The 26,084-nt window shown below is 50.9% G+C and overlaps 1 protein-coding gene across 1 annotated transcript in view; it reads right to left on the bottom strand.

The window, feature by feature from the left end:
• The window catches only part of COTL1 (coactosin like F-actin binding protein 1), a 37,749-nt gene extending 15,390 nt beyond the window's left edge, over positions 1–22,359 (bottom strand). The window contains exons 1-3 of the mRNA XM_025427017.3: positions 22,050–22,359; positions 21,744–21,826; positions 420–577 (exon numbers count right to left, since the gene is read on the bottom strand). Of these exons, the coding sequence (XP_025282802.1) occupies positions 420–577; positions 21,744–21,826; positions 22,050–22,126 (318 nt within the window). The 5' untranslated portion in view covers positions 22,127–22,359. The remainder of the gene's footprint in view (positions 1–419; positions 578–21,743; positions 21,827–22,049) is intronic.
• Between the last annotated feature and the right edge of the window lie 3,725 nt (positions 22,360–26,084).

Below are 26,084 nucleotides of genomic sequence, written 5' to 3'. Positions count from 1 at the left end.
ATCTACTGTGTGCCAGGCACTGTACAGAGAGGCCATGCACGAAGTCTCCCACTGCATCCTCATGGCCAACATTGGAAGTCAACCATGATCATCCATGATCCAAGTAGGTAGTGGCCACCATTTTGGTCACCCTTCCAGCCCTCTTCTTCGTGAACCACTTGTCCCATCTCAAAGGTAAACCCCCAGCTGCCATGTTTCCATTATGTGGTGGTCAGGATGACAAACTTGGCTACCTGCCCCCAGCCCGCATCCTGCAAACAACTCTGGTTAACATTGCACCAGTGGTTCTGAGATGTGGTCCAGAGATGTGACACAGCTTAAATCACAGGAGCCAACCCCAGCCTACTCTGTCCCTGGGGACAGTGACCCTTTGTGGGACGTGACCCACCCCAACCCAGAAAGAACACGAGGCCGATTACCTGCACAACCTCCTTCACCAGGGTCTTGTCCGTGCCAGTTTTGGCTCGCTGCAGCCCGCTGACATTCTCGCCAATCCACGTGATGAGGGCAAACTTGGACCTCTTGCTCATGGCATCCCCGGTGGTGAAGCGTACGAAGGCAAACAACCGGATGTCATCTGTCGTCAACAGCAAAAAGAGGGCATGGTGCTCAGTTAAAACATCCCAAAACTTTGTTCCCAAGGAGGAGCCATGAGCTGGAATACACCCAGAGCAGCACGGCAGGAGCCCAACTCCCTCCTCTCCTGTATTCCACCAGAATGCTATGCTTTCCTTCGAGGAAATCATATGTCCTTACTCAGCTTAATTCCTAAATAGTTCATATTTTAATTGCAATTATTGGGGAGAGCTCCTTACCATCCCTAAGTGAAGACGGCCGCCCAGTAAGGCTGTGGGGTGCTCACCTTGTGCTAGCTGCTTGGCGCAGCTCTTCCATTCTCAAAGGGCTTTTGGCCACTGGCTTCAGGATTTCTCAGGTCCCCTGAGAGCTGTGCTGCTCAAATGTTCACGTGTATCTGAATCACGGGGGGATCTGGCTAGAATGCAGATTCAGGGTGCACAGATCCCAGATGGGGCCCTGACGGCCTGCATTTCTAAGTGGCTCCCCTGTGAGGCTGATGCTGCAGGTCCCTCTGCCCGGCCCTAGCAACACTAATCCGTTTTGTGTCTCTGGATCTCCCTATTCGAGACATTTCACACAGATGGGAGAACACAATCTGTGGCCTTTTGTGACTGGCTTCTTTTGCTCGACACGCTGTCAAGGTTCATCTACACCGAGGCATGATTGGCCCCTCATTCCCCTTCTGGCCAAATAATATTCTAGGGTCTGGATGGGCCACGCTCTGCTCATCCATTCACCTGCTGATGCACATTTGGGATGCTTCCAAGCTGGGGGTGACTTTCCACCTCCCTCATTGGTTGACCACAAGGATGAAATATGATCGCTGTGTGACCCGCCCGGCCTGCCACCGTGGGAACTTGTCCCCAAAGTCGTGACCACAGGACGGAGCTGCCAGGTGGGCAGTGAGCACAGGAAACGAGGCGGCAGGTCGGAGGAACCGAATGTACACAGCCACGCCTGGCCGCTGCAGACAGCGTGGGGGGAGCCCGGCCTCACGGCTGCACGCGGGAAGCCAGCGCGGCGGAAACCGAGAAGCCGTGGCAGGGTGTTTAATTAAATTGCTGCCTTGATGTGAGGGGGAGGCAGGGCCGCACATCGGGTACCTCCCGACTTGTTCGCACCAAGGCGACACAAGCAAAAGCACAGCAGCCTGTTTCCATGGGAACCACTCCATTCCCCCCTCCCCGCCTCGGTGGCTGGATGCTTGGGTCCCCGGGATGGGATGGCAGCTGGCTCCTGAGCACCCCATCACTGGCCTGAGCCTCCACGCGGGAAGGGTGCACACCGTGTGTCCCGAGTACCAGCCCAAGACCCGGCCTAAGGACCTTGACACACAATAAGTGAGTCTCACACACACACACACACACACACCCAGGACATGGGGAACCTGGCCCTTAGGGACCTTCCAGAGCCGCAGGCCAATGTCATTTACATTATCATGGCAGGAGGGACTGTTTTCCTGGGTGGCAGCTGGGTGCTTATCTGGGCAACGGTTTGGCCAACTAGATTGCTGACGTTTTTGAAAATCCAAGAGTCACGTTATGCTTACAAATGTTTGTGGCTCCCGATTTGGCAGGCCACCAAGAAGTCAGCTGAGTCTGCCGGGGAAAGCCGGGCTGCGGGAGCGACATTTCGTAGCTGCCCACGCGGACCTGGAGCTTCTCCCCGCCACTCGCCGCGGAGGGGGCTCTTAGCCCATGGTGGCCTCACACCGGTTGGTGCAGGGCGGAGCTGGAGCTCGAAGTCATGAGTTGGGCCACCTTCCCTCTTCTGGACAAACGGGGGCTGACAAAACACACCTGTGCGGCCGCGGCACCACATCCCTCCTCTTCTGTGGGCACTCGCTTCACGCACAGGAAAATGTGGGTGTGCCCACAGAAAGGCAGAGCAGAGCCTCACTGTACATGTATAACGTGTGTGTGCACGCATGTGTGCACTTGCACGTGTGTGCGTGCTTGTGTGTGCACGTGTGCCTGTGTGTGCACTTGCACACATGGGGGGGGTGTGTATGCGTGCACTACAATGGAAACTGGCCAGGAGGACGTGGGTACTTGACATTGCCATCATCCCCATGGTGCCACTTGGTCCCAAGGGCCAATGGCACATGTTTGCAGCCTGAGGCTCGGGAACTGAGGGTGAGGCTCTGGGGAAACCCGGTGGGGGAAGCCGGGCCCAGACACCCCACAGCAGACAGACCCCTGAGCGCTCTGTCTCCTATAGAGGCCTCTGCACAGGTGGCCACACCGGCTGCTCCCTCAGCCGTACACCTTCAACCTTCTGCTCCACAGCATCCAAGTTAAGAGTCTAAGGTCTGGAATCCACTAGAAGCCTTCCAGCCTCATGCCAGCTCTGTGGCCTGGACCAGGTGCACTCATGGCTCTACACCCCAGTGCCCCATCTACACAGCCCTGAAGTGGCCGTGAGGATGACAGAAAACGGGCATGTGGTGGGGCTTGGCTCCTGGGAAGACTGCTCTTTCTGTCTCCACCTCTCCGGTAAAACTGCCCTGGGGACCCCAGTGCCACCCACCTGGCATACCCAACCACAGCCTCCCTGGCCTCCCTGCGTCTCCCTCTTGGCTGGCTTTCTGCACTGACCACACTTACATTTACTCCTCGGCATTTCACAGCAGGGCCGTTCCCAGACACACAGTCTTCCCGCCACTGCTTCCAGAGCATTGCTCGAGGACCTACTGTGTGCCAAGCGCAGTGCTAAGCACTGGGGCATGCAGATTAGACAAGCAAGGGTGCTAAGGATAACTGAAGCCGTTTACTGAGCACCTATGATATGCTGGGCACCGCTCTATGTGCGTACACGTATTGGCACATTTCTTCATCCCAAGCTCTCTATGAGGTTGGTGCTGCTCCCGGGCCCATTTCACAGCCAAAGGAACCGAGGCTCAGAGAGCTAAAGGGGTAAGGCAGCAGACAACACTTTCCCTGCCCGCTGGAGCACTGGGTGAGTTGAGAGCCGTTCCCAGAGCAGAGCCTGGGACCAGCAGCGTCAGCGTCCCCCAGGAAACCACGGGAATGTGGCTGCTTGGGATCCACCCCAGACCTGCTGATTCACAAGCTCTGGGAAGCCTCACCCCTGGGGGATTCGGGTGCCTCTAAAGCTTGAGAACCACCAGGGAGGCGGAGGGTGAAGGAGAGGAGAACTCGCACCCGCCTCAGCAGGAGAGGGGTAAGATGAAGGTCTCCAAGGCAGAAAAGCTGAAGTGCCGCAAGTTCAGCCCACCCCCTTCCTTCCCACCCATGCTTCTTTTATTTTGAGGAAGTGATCATGAAAAGGAGTTTCCTGTATGGCCTGGCTTCTCAAATATCAGAATTTACAGACTCAGAGGCATCCAGACATGACCCCTGAGAATCTCAGCACCATAGACCATCAGGACTGTCCCCCCAAGACTCTCCCTCTGCTCAAATCCCAAGGCCCAAGGAAGAGGACAGAGCCACTGAGCCATGGCCCTGGGTAGCAGGGGTCCTTTCTGTCACCTCCAGATCAGCCATCAGACACGATGCATCACTGAAAAGGATTCCCAAATGCAGGATGAGATCACATAGGTCCCATCTCAGAGGAGACGTCAACCTGAGACAAAGCAAGGCCAGAGCCCCATCCGTGAGGACTGTCAGTGCCATTCCCCATTGCCTTCTGGACAGTGCATGAGCTCAGAGTCCAGGCCAACCACACACATCAGGCCTCATCCCCAAGTTGGGGCTGTAAACACCTGCCCCTTCCCACCCAGCAAGAGTCTTAGTCATGAAAAGATGGCCCTCACACGGCATGAATACACCCCACTCTCAAAAGACCTTGAGCCTCTAGGCAGTCTGTGAGGTCTTGTGGTGTGCAATAGCCCCCACAGCCGTACAGCCCGGCCAGCTCAGGACTAAACACCAGGCAAGGTCTACCCAGTTCCATGTCCTATTTCTCTCTTCAAGGTCTTTGCCTTCATTTACTAAGCAAGTTAATACACAACATGAGCTGCCATTGCCAAGTCTGTGGGCGTGGCCCAGTACAAAGGAAGCACCCAGAAAGTCACTGTGGTCACTTTGCACTGTTCCTTTCATAAAACCCTCCCTGCCTTGGGCTCTCCTCTCACCCTGTACTCCACCCTGCATTTCCCTCCTTTCTCTCCCATTGACCCCTCACCACCTCCTCCTGAGCTCTGTCTAGGGCTGGCCTGGCAGGAGGGATTCAGAAGCAAGACAGGGAATGGCAGGAGGACCAGGAGTTGATGCTAAGCACTTAGGACAAGGCAGGTGTGGGGGAAACATGAAGAGAGGAGAGGACCACACGGCATGGGCACAGAGGAAGGAAAGAAGTCAGACTTCACTGGGATCCCCATGGCCACCAGAATGAGTCACTCCGTATTTTCCCAAAAACTGCGAATGGCACAGAATCTCCACCAAGTTCCCAAGGACTCTCCCGGCCCTCCCCACCAACTTGAAATCCCCCTTGGCTCAGGTAAACACCGAGGGGCAGATTCTGACCACCCTACCCAACATTCTCACCAGAGTGACCTCGACGCAAGGTCCACACTGACCAAGGGCCCCATCTTCTCCCAAAAGGGACCCTAGTCTTCCCATCCAACTCTCCTTGAAGCCAGCCCTGGCCGGAAAAGTACAAAATCCAGAGAAGACTCAATTCTTTATAAATGCTTCAAACAATTTTTTTTTCTCATTTCACACCAAAACACAATGTGAAGAATAATCAGAAGTATAAAGAAGCAAAAATGAGGGTCCCAGCACCTAGTTAACCACCCAAGTACCCATTCTGCTGCATGTCCTATTGGTCTATTTAGCTACTTTCACATCCATCTGGTCGTTGTTATATCCCACAGCACCAGGCCCATAGTAGGCACCACTACATGTCTGCTGGCCAACACAGAGCCAGAGAGGGCATATCATTTCATAATTTCCCCCTAGTAGTGAACTTCAGAGCAAGAAAAAAGAAAGGAGAAGGAGAATCAGGGAGGAAATTGCCCCAGAGCACGACATGATTGCAGCTTGCTCTAAAGCTGACCTTACCTTATATAGACTCCCTAAGAAGTTATGCAAACAAGGTTCAGTAAGGAAGAAAACAACCCACACACCAAAAAGCTGAGCTGTCAGCTTCCACCAAGTGAGCTCCCTGGAGCGGATATGACAGGAAATGAGAAAGAATTCTGACATCCTGCTGCCCCAGGGCGAGGGGACAACTGGACAGTGGACTGGAGCCACAGCAGCCCTCCCTTCCAGTGGGCCGTTCACGGTGGGGGGAGCCAGGCAGCTGCAGACCGGGGCCTGGGAAGTGGAAGGGTTCTCCCTGGGACTCCGAGGACAGAGGGGGCTCGTTGGGCGCCCGGGGAAGGGACGGAGACCTGCGGCTGCCAGGAGCCAGTTCCTCCCGCATCTGAGGCCACAGTACGCGTGCAGGTGGATGTGTGTGGCCCGGTCCCTCCACGCGGTGGACTTCGCCAGCGATTCCTTACTCGCTGCACTTTCATTAAATGCGAATGACCCAGCTTCCTACTTTGACAGAGAACACGAGAAAATGGAGTACAGGATAGCCAGAGGAAACGCAAGATGATTAGTTCAGGAGGACCCTCAGGGACTGGACTGATCTGGATACCCAAATTATCCGGGTAGCTGAAGGCTCTCCCCCAGTGACAAAGCACCAGAACTCTTTTTTTTTTTTTTTGATGGTGACTTTTACTTCCTTAAATGGAAGTCAGCGTGTTACACCCGCCTCTACCTTCTGCTTAGAGAACAGAGGCCACAGCCAGTCCCCCAGGTAGAGTCCAGGACTCAGGCACCCATAGTGGGACACCCTGGGGACACTGAGGCATCTGATTTTCCAAGCACAAAACTCCCCTGTCACGTGCGGCCCTGTGTTCGTGTTGTGGCGTCTTCCACTGCCATCAGACCGTCATTTGACAAACACTTAGTAACAGTCTGTGCCTTGGGGGCTCTGCTGGATAAGACACAATCCCTACCCTCAAAAGGTACACAATCTAGCCTGGCAAACAAAAATGAAGAGTAGGGACACCTCAGTGGCTCAGCGGTTGAGCGCCTGCCTTCGGCTCAGGTGGTGATCGTGGGATCCTGGATCGAGTCCCACTTTGGGCTCCCTGCATGGAGCCTGCTTCTCTCTCTGTCTGTGTCTCTGCCTCTCTCTCAGTCTGTGTCTCTCATGAATAAATAAATAAATCTTTAAAAAAATTTTTTTAAAAACCAAGTACAATTACACTTGAGCTATTACACTGTAGTTAGCGCCAGAGCAACAAGTTATCGCAGGGCAAATGGGAACATCAAAGAGAGAAGGAAATTCATTCCTCCTGGGAGTGGTGATCAAGGAGGCTTCACAGAGGAGGTGATGTTTGATCTGGGTCTTGAAGGATGACTTAGAGTTCGCCCAGCTAACAGGATAAGGACAAAGGGGCTCATGTTAACAACTTAGGGGAGAGACTCTGACAGAACTCCAATAGTTCCTGGGGGGCAAGTCTGAATGCCTTCCTTTACCAGCCCTTCTCTCTACTTCTGACTTGCCACAGGCTAGAGGAGCATATAACCGGCTTACTATTACTGTGTGTAAAGTAAGTGTTTAATTTTTTTTTTTTTATGATAGTCAACACAGAGAGAGAGAGAGGCAGAGACACAGGCAAAGGGAGAAGCAGGCTCCATGCAGGGAGCCAGACGTGGGACTCGATCCCGGGTCTCCAGGATCACGACCTGGGCCGAAGGCAGGCGCCAAACCGCTGAGCCACCCAGGGATCCCCTCACACGTGGTTTTCATCCCCCCGGCTGTACGCTGCAGTCTTCAAGTCTTCCAGTGCAGTTGCAGCTGACTCGTTTTGCTTTTATTCATTCACTTATTTATTAACCCGTACGAATATTCAAGACAGAACCCCCACGTTTCCCAAGTACCCATTTCTGACGGATTTCTGTTGCCCCACCCACCCGCTTTCCTCTATGCATTGTAAAAACTGAGACATCGTCTACAGACCATAAAAAGGTACGCACCTTGTTAGGTGTACAATAAATTGGTTTTTAATATCATCACAAGGTCTAATTCCAAAACGTTTCATCATCCCCAAAAGGAGACCTGATACCTACTAGTGGTCACTCTTCCTCCCCTGTCCCCACCCTGGCAACCACTCTGCTTTCTATCTCCACAGACTTGTTCTGGAACTATGAATACATGGAGTCATACAATATGTACCTTTGGTGTCCAGCTTCTTTCACTTGGCCTATGTCTTCATGGATCATCCAGGCCATAGCATGGATCAGTACTGCATTCCTTTTGTGGCTGAATAATATCCCAGCATATGGAGAGACACATTTAGTCTGTCCTCCATCCAGTGATGGTCCAGACCCGTGAAGCCTGTCCTCCATCAGGTGATGGTCATTTGGGTGGTTTCCACTTTTTTGTCTATTGTGAATAATGCTGCTGTGAACGTTCATATACAGGTTTTCGTGCAGACACATGTTTTCATTTCTCTTGGGTAAACACTACAGAGTGAACTTGCTAGGCTTAAATTTTTTAGGAACTGCCAAACTGTCCTCCACAGTGGTGCCAACATTTTCCTTCCCCACCAGCAATGCATGAGGATTCCAATTCTCTACATCCTCAACATAGCCTCCTCGTGTGTGTGAAGTGATATCTCTTAACTGTTTGATTTGCATCTCCCTAATAATGATGTTGAGTATCTTTTTTTTAAAGATTTTATTTATGTATTTGAGAGAGACAGAGTGTGTGTGTGAAAGAGAGTACAAGCAGGGGGAGGAAAAGAGGGAGAGAGAGAAGCAGAATCCCCACTGGGCAGGGAGCCTGAGGCAAGACTTGATCCCACAACCCCGGGATCATGACCCAAGCCAAAGGCAGATGCTTAACCGACTGAGCCACCCAGGCACCCCACTGAACATCTTTTCATTTGTTTATTAGCCATCTGTACATCTTGGGAGAAAGTCTGTTCAAATTCACTTTCCCATTTTTTTTAATTGTCTTGTTATTATTGAGTTATAAGAGCTCTTTATATATTCTGGACATGAGGCTGTTACCAGATGTATGATTGGAGGGCCTTGCCTTTTGCTGAGCCCACTCTTCACCCAGGTACCCGAGTGTCCACCTCCTTCTTGGACAGGTCTTATCACAGTGTCACTTCTTCTTTAGGCCTCCTATGGCCACCCTGGGTGATGGTGGCCCCCCTGCAGTCTATGTCCAGGCCATTGTTTTATTTTATTTTCTTTATGGCACTTGTCCCTGAGTTATCTAATTTTCCAGCTTGTCTATTGTCTGTCCCTGCACCCCCAAAACAATGCAAGCTCTGTGGCTTAGATCACCAGCACCCAGAGAGGCTGTCACTTAGTAGGTCTTCGATTTACATTTGTTGGATAGGTACTGGCAAGTCACCAAAGAAGAGAGTGAGCTACTTCCTCAGACTGAGACACATGGCAGTAGGTTCTGCAAAATCGACCACAGAGCAAGTGGCTTCCCATTCAGGGCTGCGTGACTCATGGGAGTGAACACAGACCCTCCTCTGTTGGACAAGGGGGCTCACACAGGGGTTGCTCAGAGCCTGGCTCTTCTCATCCCTCCCCAGAAGCCCAGCATGACCCAGAGGGGACCCTGCTGGCCTGCCTGAGGTGGCACCTTCCTTTACTTGCAAACTGTGAACAATACATTCCAGTCTATAGTCGGAGTAGAACTATAGCCAAAAAAGGAATGAAAACTATTTCCAGGTCAGATCAGATGACCTCCCAGACACATCCTTTCAGACAAAAGTAGTAAAGTCAGAATTGCACCCTGGGAAGGATAGAGACATTTGAATTATGGGCTTGCTCATCAGAGGCCACCCCAGATTTGCCACTTCCAGGAAGGCAGATAAATTACCTCTGAGCTGCGTCTTCACACAAATGTGCCACCAGCCAGAGACACGGGCCTCAGGTCTGTCCCTTAGCATTCAAGAAAAGAGCTTGTGGAAAGCTATCATGAGCATAGATCCTAAGAGTTCTCATCACAACAAGAAATGTCTTTTCTTTCTCCTTATTGTATGTACATCAGATGATGGGTTATACAGAAAACCCACCGTGGGGATCACTTCACAGTATCCATGAATCAAACCATCATGCTGTCCGCCTTCCACTGATAGTGATGTACACCAGTTATTTCTCGATAAAACTGGGGGTGGGGAGAAAAGAGATTGCCCGTGGTTTTCCCTCTTTGTTTCATTTATTTTTAAAAAAGATTTATTTATTTTAGGGTGGAGGGGCAGAAGGAAAATCCTCAAGCAGACTCCCTGTTGAACCTGGAGCCTGACCATGCAGGGCTCGATCCCAGGACACCCCGAGATCATGACCTGAGAGCCAAAATCAAGAGTCGGACGCTCAACTGACTGTGCCGTCCAGGCGCCCCTTCCCTCCTTGTTTTTAAAGAATTTCAGTTGCAAGTGTAGGGAAGCAAGTGTCAGGAGTGGTGGCCAGGAACACAGGCAGAAGAGGAGCGGCAGAGCTGGGCCTCTGTGCAGCCTTGGGCCAGTGTCTTCACATCTCTGAGCCTCAGTTTTTCCATCTATGAAGTGGGGATTACAAGGCCTACCAAACTGGGCCACAGTGTAGATTAAATGAAATCATCAGGTCACCGTGGTTGGCAGAATAGTGGCCCCCACAGATGTCCCCATCCTAATCTCTAGAACCTGTGATGGTGTCACCTGATACAGCACACAGGTCTTTGCAGATATGATTGTTGAGGATCTGGATGTGGGGAGATCACCCCGGGTGATCCACGTGGGCCTACTATAATCACGACCATCTCCACGTGGGGAAGACAGAGGCAGGAGAATCAGAACCAGAGAAAGGGCATCATGAGAAGACCTCAACACACTCTAAATGGCTTTGAAGGTGGAGGAGCGGCCATGAGCCAAGGGACACAGGTGCCTCTAACAGCTGGGGAAGGCCAGGACACAGATTTCTCCCCTCGAGCCCCCAGGAGGAACACGCCCCTGCCGACACCTTGATTTTAGCCTGGGAAACAGATTTTTGGACTTGTGACCTCCAGAGCTGTAAGATGATAAAATTACATTATCTCAAGCCACTAAGTTTGGGGGAAATTGTTACAGAAGGCAAAGGAAAAATGTTATCGCTGACCATGAACTAAGTCCAGAACCAAATCAGGTTGATTTGGATCATCATCAGAATGATTTGGTTTGCAAGTTGATTTCAAAATGCACAGATGAAATGAAATATGAAGTGCTGAGGGAATAGCCCTGCCATCGGCTCAGACACAGGCCTCTGGGGACCTGCCCTTACTGAGGCCACTGATCTGAATCTGAAAAGCCAAACACAAAATTAGGTGGGTGAGGAATGCAGTCCTACAGCGGCCCTGGGGCAGGACATCCTGGCAGAGGCAGGGGCCAGGGGGCCTTGGCACCTGCAGACGTCCATTCAGGCCACCAGGCTGCTCTGTCGTCAGGGGGACAGCATGCCTTCCAGGGGAAAGCTCAGCTCCCAAATGTCTCAGGGACTGTCATTCATTCATCTACTGGACAAGCATCTGGGGGAGGATGCCAGGTGCTGTGCCAGGTGCTGAGGGTACCACACAAAATCGAACAGACAAGGGTTCTATCAGAGGAGCTCAGACTCCAGCAGGAGAGTCAGACAACAGGCATGACTTGAGGAGTTGCTAAGCACTGGAGCCCATAACTTGGGCCCACATAAGGGAGCGACACACCCTGGGGGAAAAGAGATTGGGGCTGGTTAACCATGATGGGTGGGGGTTCACCACCAAGGATGCCACCACCAGAGCCAGAGTTCCTCTCTCCAGGGCCTTGCCCTGGAGCTGAAGAAACAGATACACAGGACCACAGTATGATGTGGTGAGCATCACAAAGGCAAGGAGGGCATCTGAATGGAGGGGACATTTATACTGGGCCTTGATGGATGTATAGAAGTCCTCCAGGAAGGCAAAGTGGATGAGGACAGTGCAGAGACAGGGAAGATGGTCCCCAAGCCATAAGGAAAGAGGAGGGCAGGGCAGCAGAGTACAGGGGGGAAGCTGGGCACCTTGGACACAGATCTGGGTTCAAAGTCCAGTTTATCCACTTACTATACCATCTCGAGCAAGCCACTTTGACTCTCCAAGGAAATAGTCAGATTCCTCATCAGTAAAATAGAATAACTACTACTTAAACTCCTTACACATTTTATCCTCATGGATAAAAAAAAAAAAAACACTAGATGTAATAATACATGCAAAGTACCTACATGGGCATCTGAGCATCCATGAGGTCAGAACCCTGTGTATCGGGGACATGAGGCAGAGGGCTCATGGGGCACTCTGTGTCATCTCTAGGCATTTGGACCTTATGGGCAAGACCCACCAAATGTTCAAAAGGGAGAAGAGTTGATACCAACTGATGTGAGATTTAGAAAGCTGCCTCTGGCCTGGGCCACAAGCTCATTGAATACTCGGCACATAGCAGGTGCTCAACAAATTTCCTGGAGAAGGAAAATCCACGATCAAGGGCAGAGCCATGGGAAACACCCACACTTATGCAGCAGGAACAGAAAGGAGAAGTGGCAGCAGGAAGTGAGAATGAGAGAGTTGAGGGGCGTAAAAGGAGAAGTATGTGAGTTTGCAGGGGAAGCAGAGGGAAGGAAAAGTGTGTTTTCAATGACTTGTGCTTATCGACAAATGCTGGAGGGATGTAAAGTGGAAAAAAGGCAAAGAAATGGCCACTAATTTTGGTAAACAAAATTACCGAAGACCCACACGTAGGGTTCCATGTTTTAGGTGTGTGTGTGGGGGGGGGGCACCAGAATGTAACAAGGTGAAGGAATGATAGGAGTTGGGGCTAGGGGAGGGAACACTGGATTCAATCCACATGCAATACTTTCAAAGAGTTTGCATTAACTCCCAAGGATATTCAAGAAGCAAAAATTCACTTTAATTCACGTAAGTGAACACTCTTTCTGAACCAGGGACACACTCTTACCAGGAAGATGGACAAGTAGCAGCCTTCCCCATGGAAGGGAAAGACCACAAACTCAGAAGCAAGTACCAATATCACCCAGGAGGCAATCCAAATGAGCTCTCACAAAGCCCATGCATCTTATGACACAAAGAAGCAAAGCAATGCAATGCAGCTTGAGACCTCCCAGCAACAGATGTGTGGGGTAAGAAGGCAATGGGACACTGAATGTTGCAGAAAACTATGAAGGTAATGGCTCCATAGCGTTAGGGTGCTACTTAAAAATCGTAACTCAGCATTGTCCCTGGGATGGAGAAGGTGCTCAATCAAGGTATGTTGAAAGCATGGACTGACAAACTGCTTAGCACTTGACAACGTTCAAAACACTGTCACAGATTTCAAGCTTCCTTTGACCTCATATTTCCTTAGACTCCTTAGACAGTATCTCTCCTGACCTTCTCTCTCAAATTTCCAAAATCTATATTTGTGTAGACCACTAGGGTAAAAAAAATCCAAGGACAAAACAACATGATAAATCGACCGCCAATTGTATGTGTGTTGTACAGCTACACATGCAGAGGCCATGGACACATGGATTTCTCTATTTGCATCCTCATCCCTCTTCTTTTGGCAAGCCAAGAGTCTGTCCTTGACCAAATTTTCATGTGGTCTTCTGAGATCTTTTCCAACAAGGTCTCAACTTTTGGACTTCTGCATTCATCTGGGCATTATCCAGTTTCAACAAGAATCCCACTAAATTGGTTCAACCAGATACCCCATCCTCCCTATCTGATCAACCTTTATATCGAATCAGGTTCCTTATCTTCCATCGCCCCCCAGGTGATGTGTGATCACCAGCCCACCTGCAACAAGAATTCTGTTAGGTCAGTTCAGCTAGAATCTCCCCTCAGTCTGGACATTTCCTCTCGGTGACTCTTCATCCACTGACCGCCATCTTGCTCCCTGGCTCCTGGTCTATAAATTCATACTTCTTCTCCTAGGTATTCAGATCCCTCTCCCCTATGGCACACCTCCACTGTAGTGGACCCTCACACAGTCCCCCTAAATAAAGTCTGCCTTACTATTCTTGAGCAAGGGTCAGAGTAAATCATCTTTCCTTTCCTTTTTTTTTTTTTTTTTTTAAGATTTATTTATTTGAGAGAGAGTGCATGAATGGGGGATAGCGAGGGACAGCAGGCGAGGGAGAGAGAATCCTCAAGCAGACTCCCTGCTGAGAGTGGAGCCCAATGCAAGACTTAATCTCAGGGTCCTGAGATCATGACCTGAGCCGAAATAGAGAGTCAAATGCTTAACTGACTGGGCCACCCAGGCGCCCCAAATCATATATTCTTTAATAGTAAACACTGGATTCTTTTTCTCTCCCCTGAGAGTAGAACAGACCAGAGAAGGGAGCTGTGAGAGAGGAGGAGAGTGGAAGGTCAAAGATGGCCCCTTTCTTCAACATCTATGTCAAGTGGCCGGGCAGCTTCTCCTGACATACCTCCCATTCTAACTTGACTTCTCCTGACATACCTCCTAATTCTAACTTGAGGACAGTTCTTTCTCAAGTGAACCCAAAACCAATTCCTGAAATTTCTACCATTTGCTCTTATTCTACCACATGGGGTCGGGGTGGGTGTAGGAACACAGAAGGCATGCATGCTTTTTACAAAGCAGCCCCTCAAACACCAAAGACAACACTCAGGTCCCCTAAGACACATCTCCAGATTCCCCATCCAATTCTCCTATGAGAGCTTTTGAATTCCTTGCTCAACCTGGATTCTCCTCCCTTAAATTCTTCCACCCATCTCATCTCCCCTGGGGAGCTACAGGCTGCAGCTCCTTTAGATGAAAATGATAAAGAACCTACTCAAACTGGCTTGAGAAAAAGAAATTTTACTCTATGCTGGCAAATTGAATTTAAATTAATTTTTTTAAATTTTTTTAAAGGAAATTTTAACTGGTTCTGAAAGCAAATGGCCTCAGGACACAGCTCCAGGAATGGGTAGACCCAAGTTTAAGCCACACCCTCCGGGCCCCACTCCCCATCTCTAGCTCTGTTCCTGAGTTCTCACACAGATTGTCTCTCCACATGGTACATGCATCCTGTAAGCTGCAGCCCTTCCTTACACTTACAGGTCTTAATCCCAAAGAAGGGTCTCCCAGCAACTCTGTCCAAAGTATCCAGGCTAGAGCTGATTGGCTTGACTTGAGTCACAAGGGCCCAACCCAGAACCAATCAGTCAACAGAGGGCATGGCTCATCTGACTGGCCAGGTCTCGGTTGTATGCCTTCTAGGGCAGTGTGGAGTCAAGTCAGTTTCACTGGAACTACATTGGCTGAGCAGAATTATAACAAAATAAGAAAGGCCCCCCACCCCCACGCCAAAGATAGGATGCTAAACAGACAAAAATATCAAAGCTCACTTTTCTCTGTGAGCGATGTTTTGAGCTGAAGACTCCAGGCTCAAGAAAGCATCATGGGAATACCATCTGTACCCAGAGCACCATCTAGTCAACATCACAGGGCATCCATGCCAACCAAGCTTCGTGCTGACACTGTCCTCCATGAACGCACATTTTTGGTAACCACTTCACACACCAAGTCTATTTCAACATATCCACTGAAGTACAACATCAACACCCTCTCAAGAAGGTGATATGTTGGGCAGCCCGGGTGGCTCAGCGGTTTAGCGCCACCTTCAGCCCAGAGCGTGATCCTGGAGACCCAGGATGGAGTCCCACCTTGGGCTCCCTGCATGGAGCCTGCTTCTGCCTGTGTCTCTGCCTCTCTCTCTCTCTCTCTCTCTCTCTCTCTCTCTCTCTCTCTCTCGCGCGCGCGCGCTCTTTCTCTCTCTCTGTGTGTGTGTATGTGTGTGTATTCTCATGAATAAATAAATAAGGGATCCCTGGGTGGCGCAGCGGTTTGGCGCCTGCCTTTGGCCCAGGGCGCGATCCTGGAGTCCCAGGATCGAGTCCCGTGTCAGGCTCCCGGCATGGAGCCTGCTTCTCCCTCCTCCTGTATCTCTGCCTCTCTTTCTCTCTATGTCTATCATAAATAAATAAATAAATATAAATAAATAAATAAATAAATAAATAAATAAATAAATAAATAAATAAAATCTTTAAAAAAAAGAAGGTGATATGTTAACAATAACCATAGTTTTTTGTTTTTATTTATTTATGATAGTCACACAGAGAGAGAGAGAGAGGCAGAGACACAGGCAGAGGGAGAAGCAGGCTCCATGCACCGGGAGCCTGACGTGGGATTCGATCCTGGGTCTCCAGGATCGCGCCCTGGGCCCAAGGCAGGCGCCAAACCGCTGCGCCACCCAGGGATCCCATAACCATAGTTTTGATCAATGACTTTATACCAGGAGCTGCCCTACAAGCTTTATACGTATCATGTCAACTTATCCTCACAACAATGCTGTGCATTATGTGCAATCATTACCCCCATCTTACAGAGGAGGAAACAAAATCTGGGAGACTTGCCCAAGGTCACACAGTGCATCAAGGCTCTGAGTCAAGGCAAGACACCCTGGCTCTACCACGGATGCTCCGATCGGCTCTAAAATATACACCAACAGAAAACTGGATTCATTCCCAGGTGCTTGGATTCTTTCCAAAACAGAACTGCTTGCAACAGAGAGCTTTGGGGTCCATCAACAAAAAATTGGCTAAACAATGTTACATTTGTATGAGAGAACACTATGTAGCCATTTGAGAGGCAGGGCAATGACAATAAAACATCAGCTCCCTGAGGACAGGGGCTTTCTCTGTTTCTCTATTTATCCTCAGTGCCTAGAACCGTACCTTGCAGAGGAGCACTTATATATATATGACAAGAGGGAGGAGAGGAGGGAAGGAAAGAAGGAGGAAGCGAGGGAGGAAGGGTGGATGAATGAAAAACTGAGCAAATGAATTAGTGAACCAATTTCTTAGAGGAAAAACTTTATTTGAACTATATCCAGTTTCTATTCTCTTTTCATTTAGTCTTGCTTTTTCAATATTCTACTAGGAACACGTATTATTTGTAAAGTGCAAAACCAAACGTGATTTCAGAGACAGTGCGAGCCACTGCCAGTCACATATACATGACTTGTAAGCTCTTTCTGCTGCAATCCGAGCGATCAGGGGTCCAGTCGGCCTGGCAAACGGCTCCTCCTGACTCCTGAAGGTACCAGTGGTCCCCTGGCACAGCTCCATACCTGTTTCCTCCCCATCATTTCTTTACCCTACCACCTTTCTGGTGCTCAGCCCACACACTCTACTTCCACATCAATTAAATTCCACCAGTGAGATGACAACCACTGTAACTAACACTTCAGGAGCACTTACTGTATCCTCGGCACCATGGAATTGCTTCCTTAACCCTCCAAATGACCATGTTATAGCGAAGGATGAGCAGGTGCTCATTCACCTGCTCCAGGTCACACGACTGACTAGACTTGGAACCCAGGCCATCCAACACAGCCTAAACCTTTAACCACTGTGTTGACCACCTCTTGTTCAGTATGTGTTTATGTACTGAGCACCTACTGCATGCAGGTCCAGGCCAAAGGTCTAACGCACACCCACATGGGGCTGAACACCTACTGCTTGCCAACCTGGGGTTGGGCGCCTCCTGGGGCTAATCAGGAGCTGTCTGCCTACTTAGCACTGGGCCAGGGTGTGCAGGGAGAGCTTAGAACAGAAAGTACAATATCATCCTAAGAGTTACAAGAGCAAAAATAGGGATGCCTGGTTGGCTCAGCAGTTTAGCACCACCTTCAGCTCAGGGCGTGATCCTGGAGACCCGGGATCGAGTCCCACGTCTGGCTCCCTGCATGGAGCCTGCTTCTCCCACTGCCTGTGTCTCTGCCTCTCTCTGTGTCTCTCATGAATAAATTTTTTTAAAAATCTTAAAAAAAAAAAAAGAGCAAAAATAATAAAAAGTAACAGTAACCACAGCCCTGTGCATCAGGGACCTATGCTCTCATTTTAAATGTGCTATTTCAGCTAACACTCCCAGTCACTGTCAGAGGTAGGCACTGCCAGGATCCCCATTTTACAGATTAGAAAACTGAGGCATAAAGAGATGTTCTTGCCCAAGGTCACAAAGCACCCAAGAGACATAGTTGGGATGTGACTCAAGAGCTTTTCTAACTCTGGGCTGTTGAAATAAAGAAGACATTATACCGGGCTGGTTGGGGGCAGAGATGGGGAGGAGGAACTCTACCTGAAGGGAACTTCCAAAACCAAAGGCCCAAAGGTATCAGCCTGCAGGTGCACAGAGAAAGGTATGGCCAGGAAGTGTGCAGGTGGGGACAAACTGCCTGGAATGCCAAGCGGACAGCCTGTGACAAATTCCATGGGCAGAGGGGAGCCAGAGAAGGTTAAGGAGCAGTGGAGTGACTCAGTTAGAGATGGCTTTAGGCAGAGTGACTCCAGTGACGGAACTAGAGTGGATATAAGACAAGAAACACCAAGGGCTAAGAGATTGCTGCAGGAAGGGGCAGGAACCAAAGGGCAACGGACCTGTGTTACAGGTTTGTGCCTCTTCTGGAAGTAGCATGCCTGCCTCCTGACATGCGCACTGCTGCTCTTCCCTTAAGAAGCCACTGTCCCCAACTTTGTCTCCTGGTTTGGGTGAGGCCGTCCCTCCCACACTCCCAGGGGTGGGCACTGATTCAGGCCTAACCAGCCGGAGTCCCACTGCCTGGTCCAGGACGGGCACATGAACCCCGCCAGGGCAAGCAAAAAGTGTCAGTCTGGAAACTTCTGCTGAAGTCATTGGCAAAGGGTCTCCCTCTCCCCACCAGGGAGGGGGAAGCTGGGCCGGCTGGTGGCCATCTGCATTATCACTTGGGGAGAACATGCCCATGTCCCCAAGAAGAGCAATAAAGGAAGAAGGCAGAGCTTTGGGCAGCCTCACCTGCAGCTAGTACTTCCCCCGGGCTTTCTAACCATGGAAGCTACATACTGCCATTTTGCTCAAGCTAATCTGCATGAGGTTGTTTCTCCCTCTGCACCTGCAAGTTCTCTGACCATCTCCCACGGACTGAGGTGTGGGGCAAGAAGCCAAGTGTGGAGGTGGTGATGGAGCAGGGAGTGCAGAAGGAGGGGGCCAGGTGCATCCAGCGCCAGAAGAGCCAGCACAGAGCACAGAGAGCTCCAAATCCTGCCAGGAGAAACAGGAAGATGAGTGACCTTCCAGAAAGCAGCTGCAGTGGACAAGGAGAGGCCAGGCCCGGGAGCGAGGAGAGACGAGCAGGAGAAGCTTAGGCAGCACACAGGCGTGGGAAACCAGGGTGTGTCAGAAAGAAGGCCAGAAGAGGGGCTGTCAGGGAAGAGAGAAAGCCCAGAAGGAACTTCCCGCCCCCAGTGCCAAGGGAGGGAGGGACCAGGTGCTGGTTCTGGCTTCCAGTCCCCCGCACACCTTATTAGAGGTTTGGAAACAGGAGGGCTGGGCCACAGTGGGAGCCTGTCCTCGTGGCATGGGCCCCACAGGCTGGTCAGGACACCTGCCTGGGAATGAGCCCTCCCTAAGTGGGCGAGCATGTCTTCTGTAACCTGCAGACAACTTCCTGTGGCCTGACCAGAACCTGCTGCACCACTGCAGAAGCCTCATGGCTTGGGCATGAGAACGTAAACCACTTCCGGGGCGCCTGGCTGGCTGGGTCGGAAGAGCGAGCAACTCTTGATCTCAGGATCGTGAGTTTGAGCCCCACATGGGGTGTCAAGATTACTTAAATAAATAAAACTTAAAAAATTAATAATCTAAGCCCACTTTCTGAGAGAGAGGAGGCTGAGGATACGGGCCTTTGAGCCGCCTGGATCCAAGCCCCAGCTCTGCTGCGTCCTAGCTGTGTGATTGCAGGCACCTCACTTAACTTCTCTGGGCCTCGGTGCACTCATCTGTGGAAGGGGAACGATCTCAGTGATGGAGACAAGGCACGCCAAGCTCAGAGACTTATGTATATCAAGCTACTAGTCGCGTGCTGAGTCCTTTGTCACTGGGTTATGAGGACATGGCTGGGGGAAGGAACAAGGAGTTTTTCCGAGAGGAACAAGAACAGACCCAGCAGCCATAACTCGTCTATACATTTGTCCAACAGATGGCCGGGGAAGGCAGGCAGATTTCCAGCCAAAACAGACGGAGCCTTCAGATCCCACAGCCCATTCATAAGATCAACACACAGCAGGGAAAGCATTTTTAGTTCCCCTGCCAGGCACTCCCATCTCTGCCTGTTGGGGGGAGGGTCAGAGGAACACCCCCCTCCCCACCCCCTGCAAAGCCCAAGGGAGGAAGGAAGTCTTCTCTGACCGCACCAAGCCCTTCCAGCTTCGCCCAATGGCCAAGAGCATCTGTTCAGAATCTATTCTATTGACAGGATGCTCTTTCATCCCTGGGTCACCTTCTTCTACTTGGTGGTGAGAACAATAGCTTTAGAAGCAAAACCCAGTCTGGTAGGGGGAGGGGGTGTGTGATGGATGGTCAGGAGGAGGAAAGAAACTGCTAGTTTTCTGTCCTTGAGTTCAGCGAGGAGGGAAGCTGGCCTGTGAGACAAAGCCTCAGATCCGACAAGGCAAAAAATACTGCTGAAACTCCTAGATGTGCACCATCTAGGGGAAAAGCCAAGAGTCTGCATTTACTCTACTTGCCGAAGCATTCGCCACAAGCGGAGGAAGGGTAGGGATGGCTGAGATGCAGGGCTCCTGAGTCAGGGGCCTGAGTTCAAATCCAGAGCCATCGACTCTCCACACCTACGTGTGAGTTGTTATCGTACTTTACACATCTGATATTTTAAGCCTACCCTTTACAAAAGCAATGAGTGACTGCCTATTGAGAGGCAGCTGTCAGGGACACATTTTAATTGGGAGAACATTAAAAAACAAAACCAAACCTTTGTACCACCCAGCCCATAGCAGACACTTCATAAATATTCTTTCAATTGGTCTAAATGCACAAAAATCACTTGGTTAAGGAAACAGATAGGGAAAGGAGCAGTCACATAAGCCATGGCACAATTTCGTACCTTTTTTAGTTATTTCACAAATGACCGACCATGTAGTTTCGCATTGGTACTGTCCTGAGCGTTCTCCACGCACTGAGTCACCCGTCGTCCTCCAACAGCCTTCCAAGATTACAGGTAAGGAAACCAAGGCCCTGAGAAGTTAGGTAACTTGCCCCAAACTACACAGCTAGGAAGGGGCCACTCGGTGATTCAAACCCACCTTGCTGACTCAGGCAGGGTCCCTGCCCTATCCTCAAGGCTCTGCTGCCTTTGTCTGCACATCTGTTTTAAAACTAGGGACCTGGAGAGAGTTCATTCTCCAATCTTGGCTCTGAAGGGTCCTATTACCACGGAGGCTGAGCCTTTTGCCTCTAATAAGGGGTCTGTGGTTACATACGCCATGTGTTCTTTTCTTTCGATGGCTTCAAACACCCCGGGGAAGTGCAGTTAGTTTACAAATCCTAAATATCTTGCTTGATGATTTCTTACATATGGACACATGTACCCACCTCCCAGATGGAAACACGAGACGTTTCCAGCACCCCTCCGCCTTCTGTGGGCCCCTCCCAGCCAGTGGCTATCTACTCCGAAATGGGATCACCATTCTGACTTTTCACACCGCAGATCAGCTTTGCCTTTTCTACAGTTTCATGTAAGTGGCATCAGAGGGAGTGTTGTCTATCACACCTGGCTGTATGTTCTACAAATCAAAAAAACAAAAAAACAAAAAAAAACCAACAACACACATATAACCAGCACACTGACAATGATCTTGGGAGAAGGGAGGATGTAGCTGACAGTTTCTTTCTCCTGCAATAAGCACCAGCATTGTTTTTATTTCGGCTCACTGGCAGATGAAAGGGGGTGGTGGGGGACGCTGAACACAAAGTTGGAACTACACTGAGTTGACCCTTGGGGAAAAAAAAAAAAAAACCCAGTGACCCGCGGGGCGTGGGGGGGGGCAGAGGAGCTGTCTCTTCTGGAGAGCGCAGCGTGGGGCACCGGAGTCAAGTGGTCACCTCTGGTGGCTCTGGATGTCCAGGGAGGGCCACACTTTGTGAGGCTTTCAAACCCTCAAGTCTGGTCCCTCCAGCGCCAGAGGCACCGGGGGTGTCCAGGCTCCTCCCAGTTTGGCCTCTGCAGCTCCTCACCACCCCCGCCCCTTGCGTAGACGATTTCCCAAAAGATGAGGAATTCCCCGCAGAAGGCGCGTTTCCCTACCTGTGCACTGCTGGATGAAGTCCTGATAGTCCGCTCCCTGGTCCCCGGGGACGATGGTGGAGCCGTCATACTTAAAAGTCACCCTTTGGATTGGGAGGAGAACACACACACACAGAGATCAGGGAGGGCAGCTGCACGGCGCGAGCCCCCGGCAGGACAGCCCCGAAGATGCTCGGGCCGGGTGCAGGGCGGGCTCGCCGCGCTGTCCTGGGTTAGGGCCGTCCCGCCCCCGACGGCTGGGCGCACCCGGGCCTCGGGGCACCGGGCGGCTGGGCGCGGGGCTCGGCGACCGGGGCAGCTCCTCACCAGATGACGGCCGAGCCGTCGTCGCGCACCAGGTTGTACGCCTCCCGGCAAGCCTCCTTGTCGATCTTGGTGGCCATCGCCGCAGGCCCGCAGCGGGGACACCCTGCCCCGAGCGACCGAGCGCGCCCCGGGCCGGCCGCAGGGATCGGAGCGCGGCGGGGACGCGGAGGGCGGCGGCGCGGGGCGCGGGGCGCGGGGCGCGGGGAGCGGGGCGCGGGCGGCGGCGGCGGCGGCGGCGGCGGCGGCGGCGGCGGCGGCGGCGGCGGCGGCGGCGGCGGGCGCGGCGGCTGCTCCGAGGGCGCACCGACCGCGCGCCCGGACCCAGGCGGCCCCGCCACGCCCCCCTCTGCCCATTGGCCGCCGGGCCGCGGGGGCGGGGCGTCCCGGCTCGCCGACGACCAATCCCAGCCCGAGGGGGTTGCGCAACTGGAGGCGGGGCTTTCGGCTCCTCCCTCCCCTCCTCCCTCCCAGCCCCCTGCTCGGGCTCCCCCTCCCCCCATTTCCTCCTCCCCAAGCCCTCTTTCTCCTTTCCCTCACCCTTCTCTACTCCCTCTCCCTCCTCCCCTTCCTTGCGTCTCCCCCTCTTTATCCCTCCCTCCACCTCTCCTTCCCTCCCCCTCCTTGCTCCTCCCACTTCCCTAACCCCTCTGCCTCCTCTTCTCTTACCTCCCTCCCTTCCTCTCTTACCCTTCACTCTTCCTTTTTTCCTCTCCCCATCATCTCCAACACCAACCGCATCTCCTTCCTTCCTGTCCCTTCCTCCTCAAGCTCAGTTCTTGAGCATCCCTTCCCCCTCCTCCCCTCCTCCCTTCCTCCTCCTTCCTCCCTTCTTCCCCCTCCACTTCTCTCCCACTCCTTGCCTCTCCCTCCTCCTTATTCCTCCTCCCTTTCCCCTCCTCCCTCCCTCCTCTTCCTCCCCCTCCTTCCTTCCTCTCTTTGTCTCCCTCTCCCTCCTCCTCTCCCCCTCCTCTTTTCCTCTTCCTCCCTTCCTCTCCTTCCCTCCCCCTCCTCCTCTCCCCCTCTTCTTTTCCCCCTCCTCCCTCCTTGCCTCTCCCTCCTCCTTATTCCTCCTCCCTTCCCCCTTCTCCCTCCTCCTCTTCCCTCCCCCTCCTGTCTCCCCCTTCCTCCTCCTCCTCTCCCCCTCCTCTTTTCCTCTTCCTTCCTCTCCTTCCCTCCCCCTTCTCCTCTCCCCCTCTTTTCCCCCTCCTCCCTCCTTGCCTCTCCATCCTCCTTATTCCTCCTCCTCCCTCCCCCCACAGCCCAATATGTGGAACTGCAGATCTCTATGCCTCCAACAGAAGAGGGGGGACCTCCAAGTGGGTGACTTCATGCAGTCAACCAAAGGAGACTGCCCCCACCCCAGCATTTGACTCTGGTTTCTAGGTGGGGAGGAATTGGAAAGAATTAAGCATTTCAAATAGGAGGGGATACAAAGTGGATGGCTTCCAAAAGGCTGGTGGGATCACTGTTTACTTTGTATTCTGGTTATTTGCATTCACGTCTTATCTCCCCCTTTGGGTTCCTCTGAGTGCAAGAGCTGACTCACTGTCTTCCTCCCTCACTGACTCACTTCTTCATTCTTTATCCTGCCATTCCACAAAGACCACTTACAGTGTTAAGGCAGGTAAAAAGGCTAGACCGGAAACCAGGCTTTACACCCAGCCCCACCAGTTCCTAACTGTGAGCCCTTGAGCAAGCCTCAAATACTCTGACACTACTTTCCTCAAATGTGATAAAACTAGTACTATCATCATGGGTTTATCTATGGTTTAATTGAAACATACATAGAAAAAATATATTGGATATTCAGTAAAAGATCATTGTTGGTTATTAAGTAATTAAGATAAATCCTAAACAGAAATCCAAAAAGTCAGGGATGCTGTTCAATTAATAATAAAATTTGCAGTGGCAAACAAAGGATCAATAAACCAGTGGGTGAGTAAATGGGTAGGTGGATCCGATCACATTCTGAGAAAAATAGGAGCAGGTGTTGCTATAAATAAAAAGACAAAAACAAATTCTGGTTTGAAGCAGCCCAAAGCAGTTTTTATCTTACTCCTTGATAAAGGTAATGATACAACTGGCCATTGGAATGAAAAGCAAGAATAGATTCGTACCTCACACCCATTAATCAGGATAAATCCAAAAGCATCAAAGATTTAAATGGGAATAAAGGAAACCACAGAAGTTATGGAAGAAAAATATGGGAAGCTCTTTTCACAAGTCTGGAGTGGGAAAGGTCCTTTAGCCATGACTCAAAGTCCAGAAGTTAGAACAAGAGATGGATACATTCCAACATGTAAGAAGTCTTCTTTAAGAAAAAATTTAAAAAGGATCTCATGCAAAGCATAAAAACAAAACACTAAGCAGTACGAAGTATTTGTAACCCAAATCACAAAGAATTCATGTTGCCTATATATAAAGAAGCCAATCTGAAACAAAAACAAAAACAAAATGGGCAAGGGCCACCACCGGACAGACCAAATGGCTCTTAAACATATGTTCACTCTCAGCCCAAAATAAGGCAGGACTGAGATACCTTCAAAATAAATTAGTAGGTCGGCAAAGATCAAAGTTTGACAAGCCTACTTTACAGTGAGATTAGGAAGACCCAGGCTCTCCCTTGCCGGTGGGAGAGTGCAGGTGGGCAACACCCCCAGTGGAGGTGGTGATATCCAGCAAATTTATAAGTCTCTGTGCTCTTGACCTGTCAAGTTCCCCTGGAGGTCAGTGGTGCCCAGGCTGGCTGAACACTGGAGTTACCTCGATGCCCTGGCCTCACACTCAGAGATTCTGATGTAATTGAGCTGAGGTGTGGCCTGGGGGTTGGAATATTTAAAGGTCCCCCTAGGTGGTTCTGCTGCCAGCTGGGGCTGCAACCACTGCTATACTCAGGCTCACATGTGTGTAATTCTTTTCAAGGTTATTCACTGAGCTTTATTTCCAGTAGCAGGAGGTTAGGAGCAACCTGAGTGCCCATCAATAGGAGGACTAGAGAAATAGATAATGACACAGGCCTGCCAAGGAGAACCAAGGCAGCTGTGAAAGAGAGATGGGGGAGGGGAAGCTGGGGGGTGGCTTTTCTGTGGACTAATGTGGAACATTCTATCAAATACATCATGAGCACGCAAAGCAACGCACAGAACAAAATGTTCAGCATACCTTTTGAAGTTGCTACCACTTGGGTAAAATTGGGGGTGTGAATAGATATTTCTATTTGTTTATACATGCATAAAAACCTTTGGAAATGCACACAAGAGAAAAATAACAGCCACAACTGTGATGGCTGGAAACCAGGCACAAGGAAGGGGATAGAAGGGAGATTTCACCAAATGCCATCCTATTTATTCCATCCCATTCCTGAGCCATGTGAATGCATTATCTATTCAGAACATATTGAGTAAACCACCACCACCACCACCCAACGCCCCAGGAAAGTGGCTCCCATCCCGAACAGACTCCACTGCTCAGCATCACTGGAGGGAGCACCTTGCCTGGATTTCCCCTCTAGCGGCTGTTCTCTTTCTATTCGTTGCTGCTCTCGCCCCCTACTGGACAGAAAATGTAAAGGGCTGGTTTTCAAGGGAAGGGTGATTCTGAGCACCCTGAGGTAGGTCAACTTGCTCAGCTAAGGCAGAAAAAGACACTAAATGCAGTGTCAATATTGGTTTAAATAGAAATCCACACAATACGTAAAGCAATCTAATTCAAGTTTCCTTAGCAATCAATAAAAACATTTGACATGGGATCCCTGGGTGGCAGTGGTTTAGCGCCTGCCTTTGGCCCAGGGCGCGATCCTGGAGACCCGGGATCGAATCCCACGTCGAGCTCCTGGTGCATGGAGCCTGCTTCTCCCTCTGCCTATGTCTCTGCCTCTCTCTCTCTCTCTCTGTGTGTGTGACTATCATAAATAAATAAAAATAAAAAAAAAACATTTGACACTTTGTGTAATGAACTGTGTCAAGAATTGAGGAAATGGTATTCATTCATTCATTCATTTATTCCTGGCACTGGGCCTATTATGTGTCCAAGGGG

This window comes from Canis lupus, chromosome 5, assembly GCF_003254725.2.
Source record: "Canis lupus dingo isolate Sandy chromosome 5, ASM325472v2, whole genome shotgun sequence".
NCBI lineage: Eukaryota > Metazoa > Chordata > Mammalia > Carnivora > Canidae > Canis > Canis lupus.
This window is presented reverse-complemented; position numbering and strand designations above follow the sequence as displayed.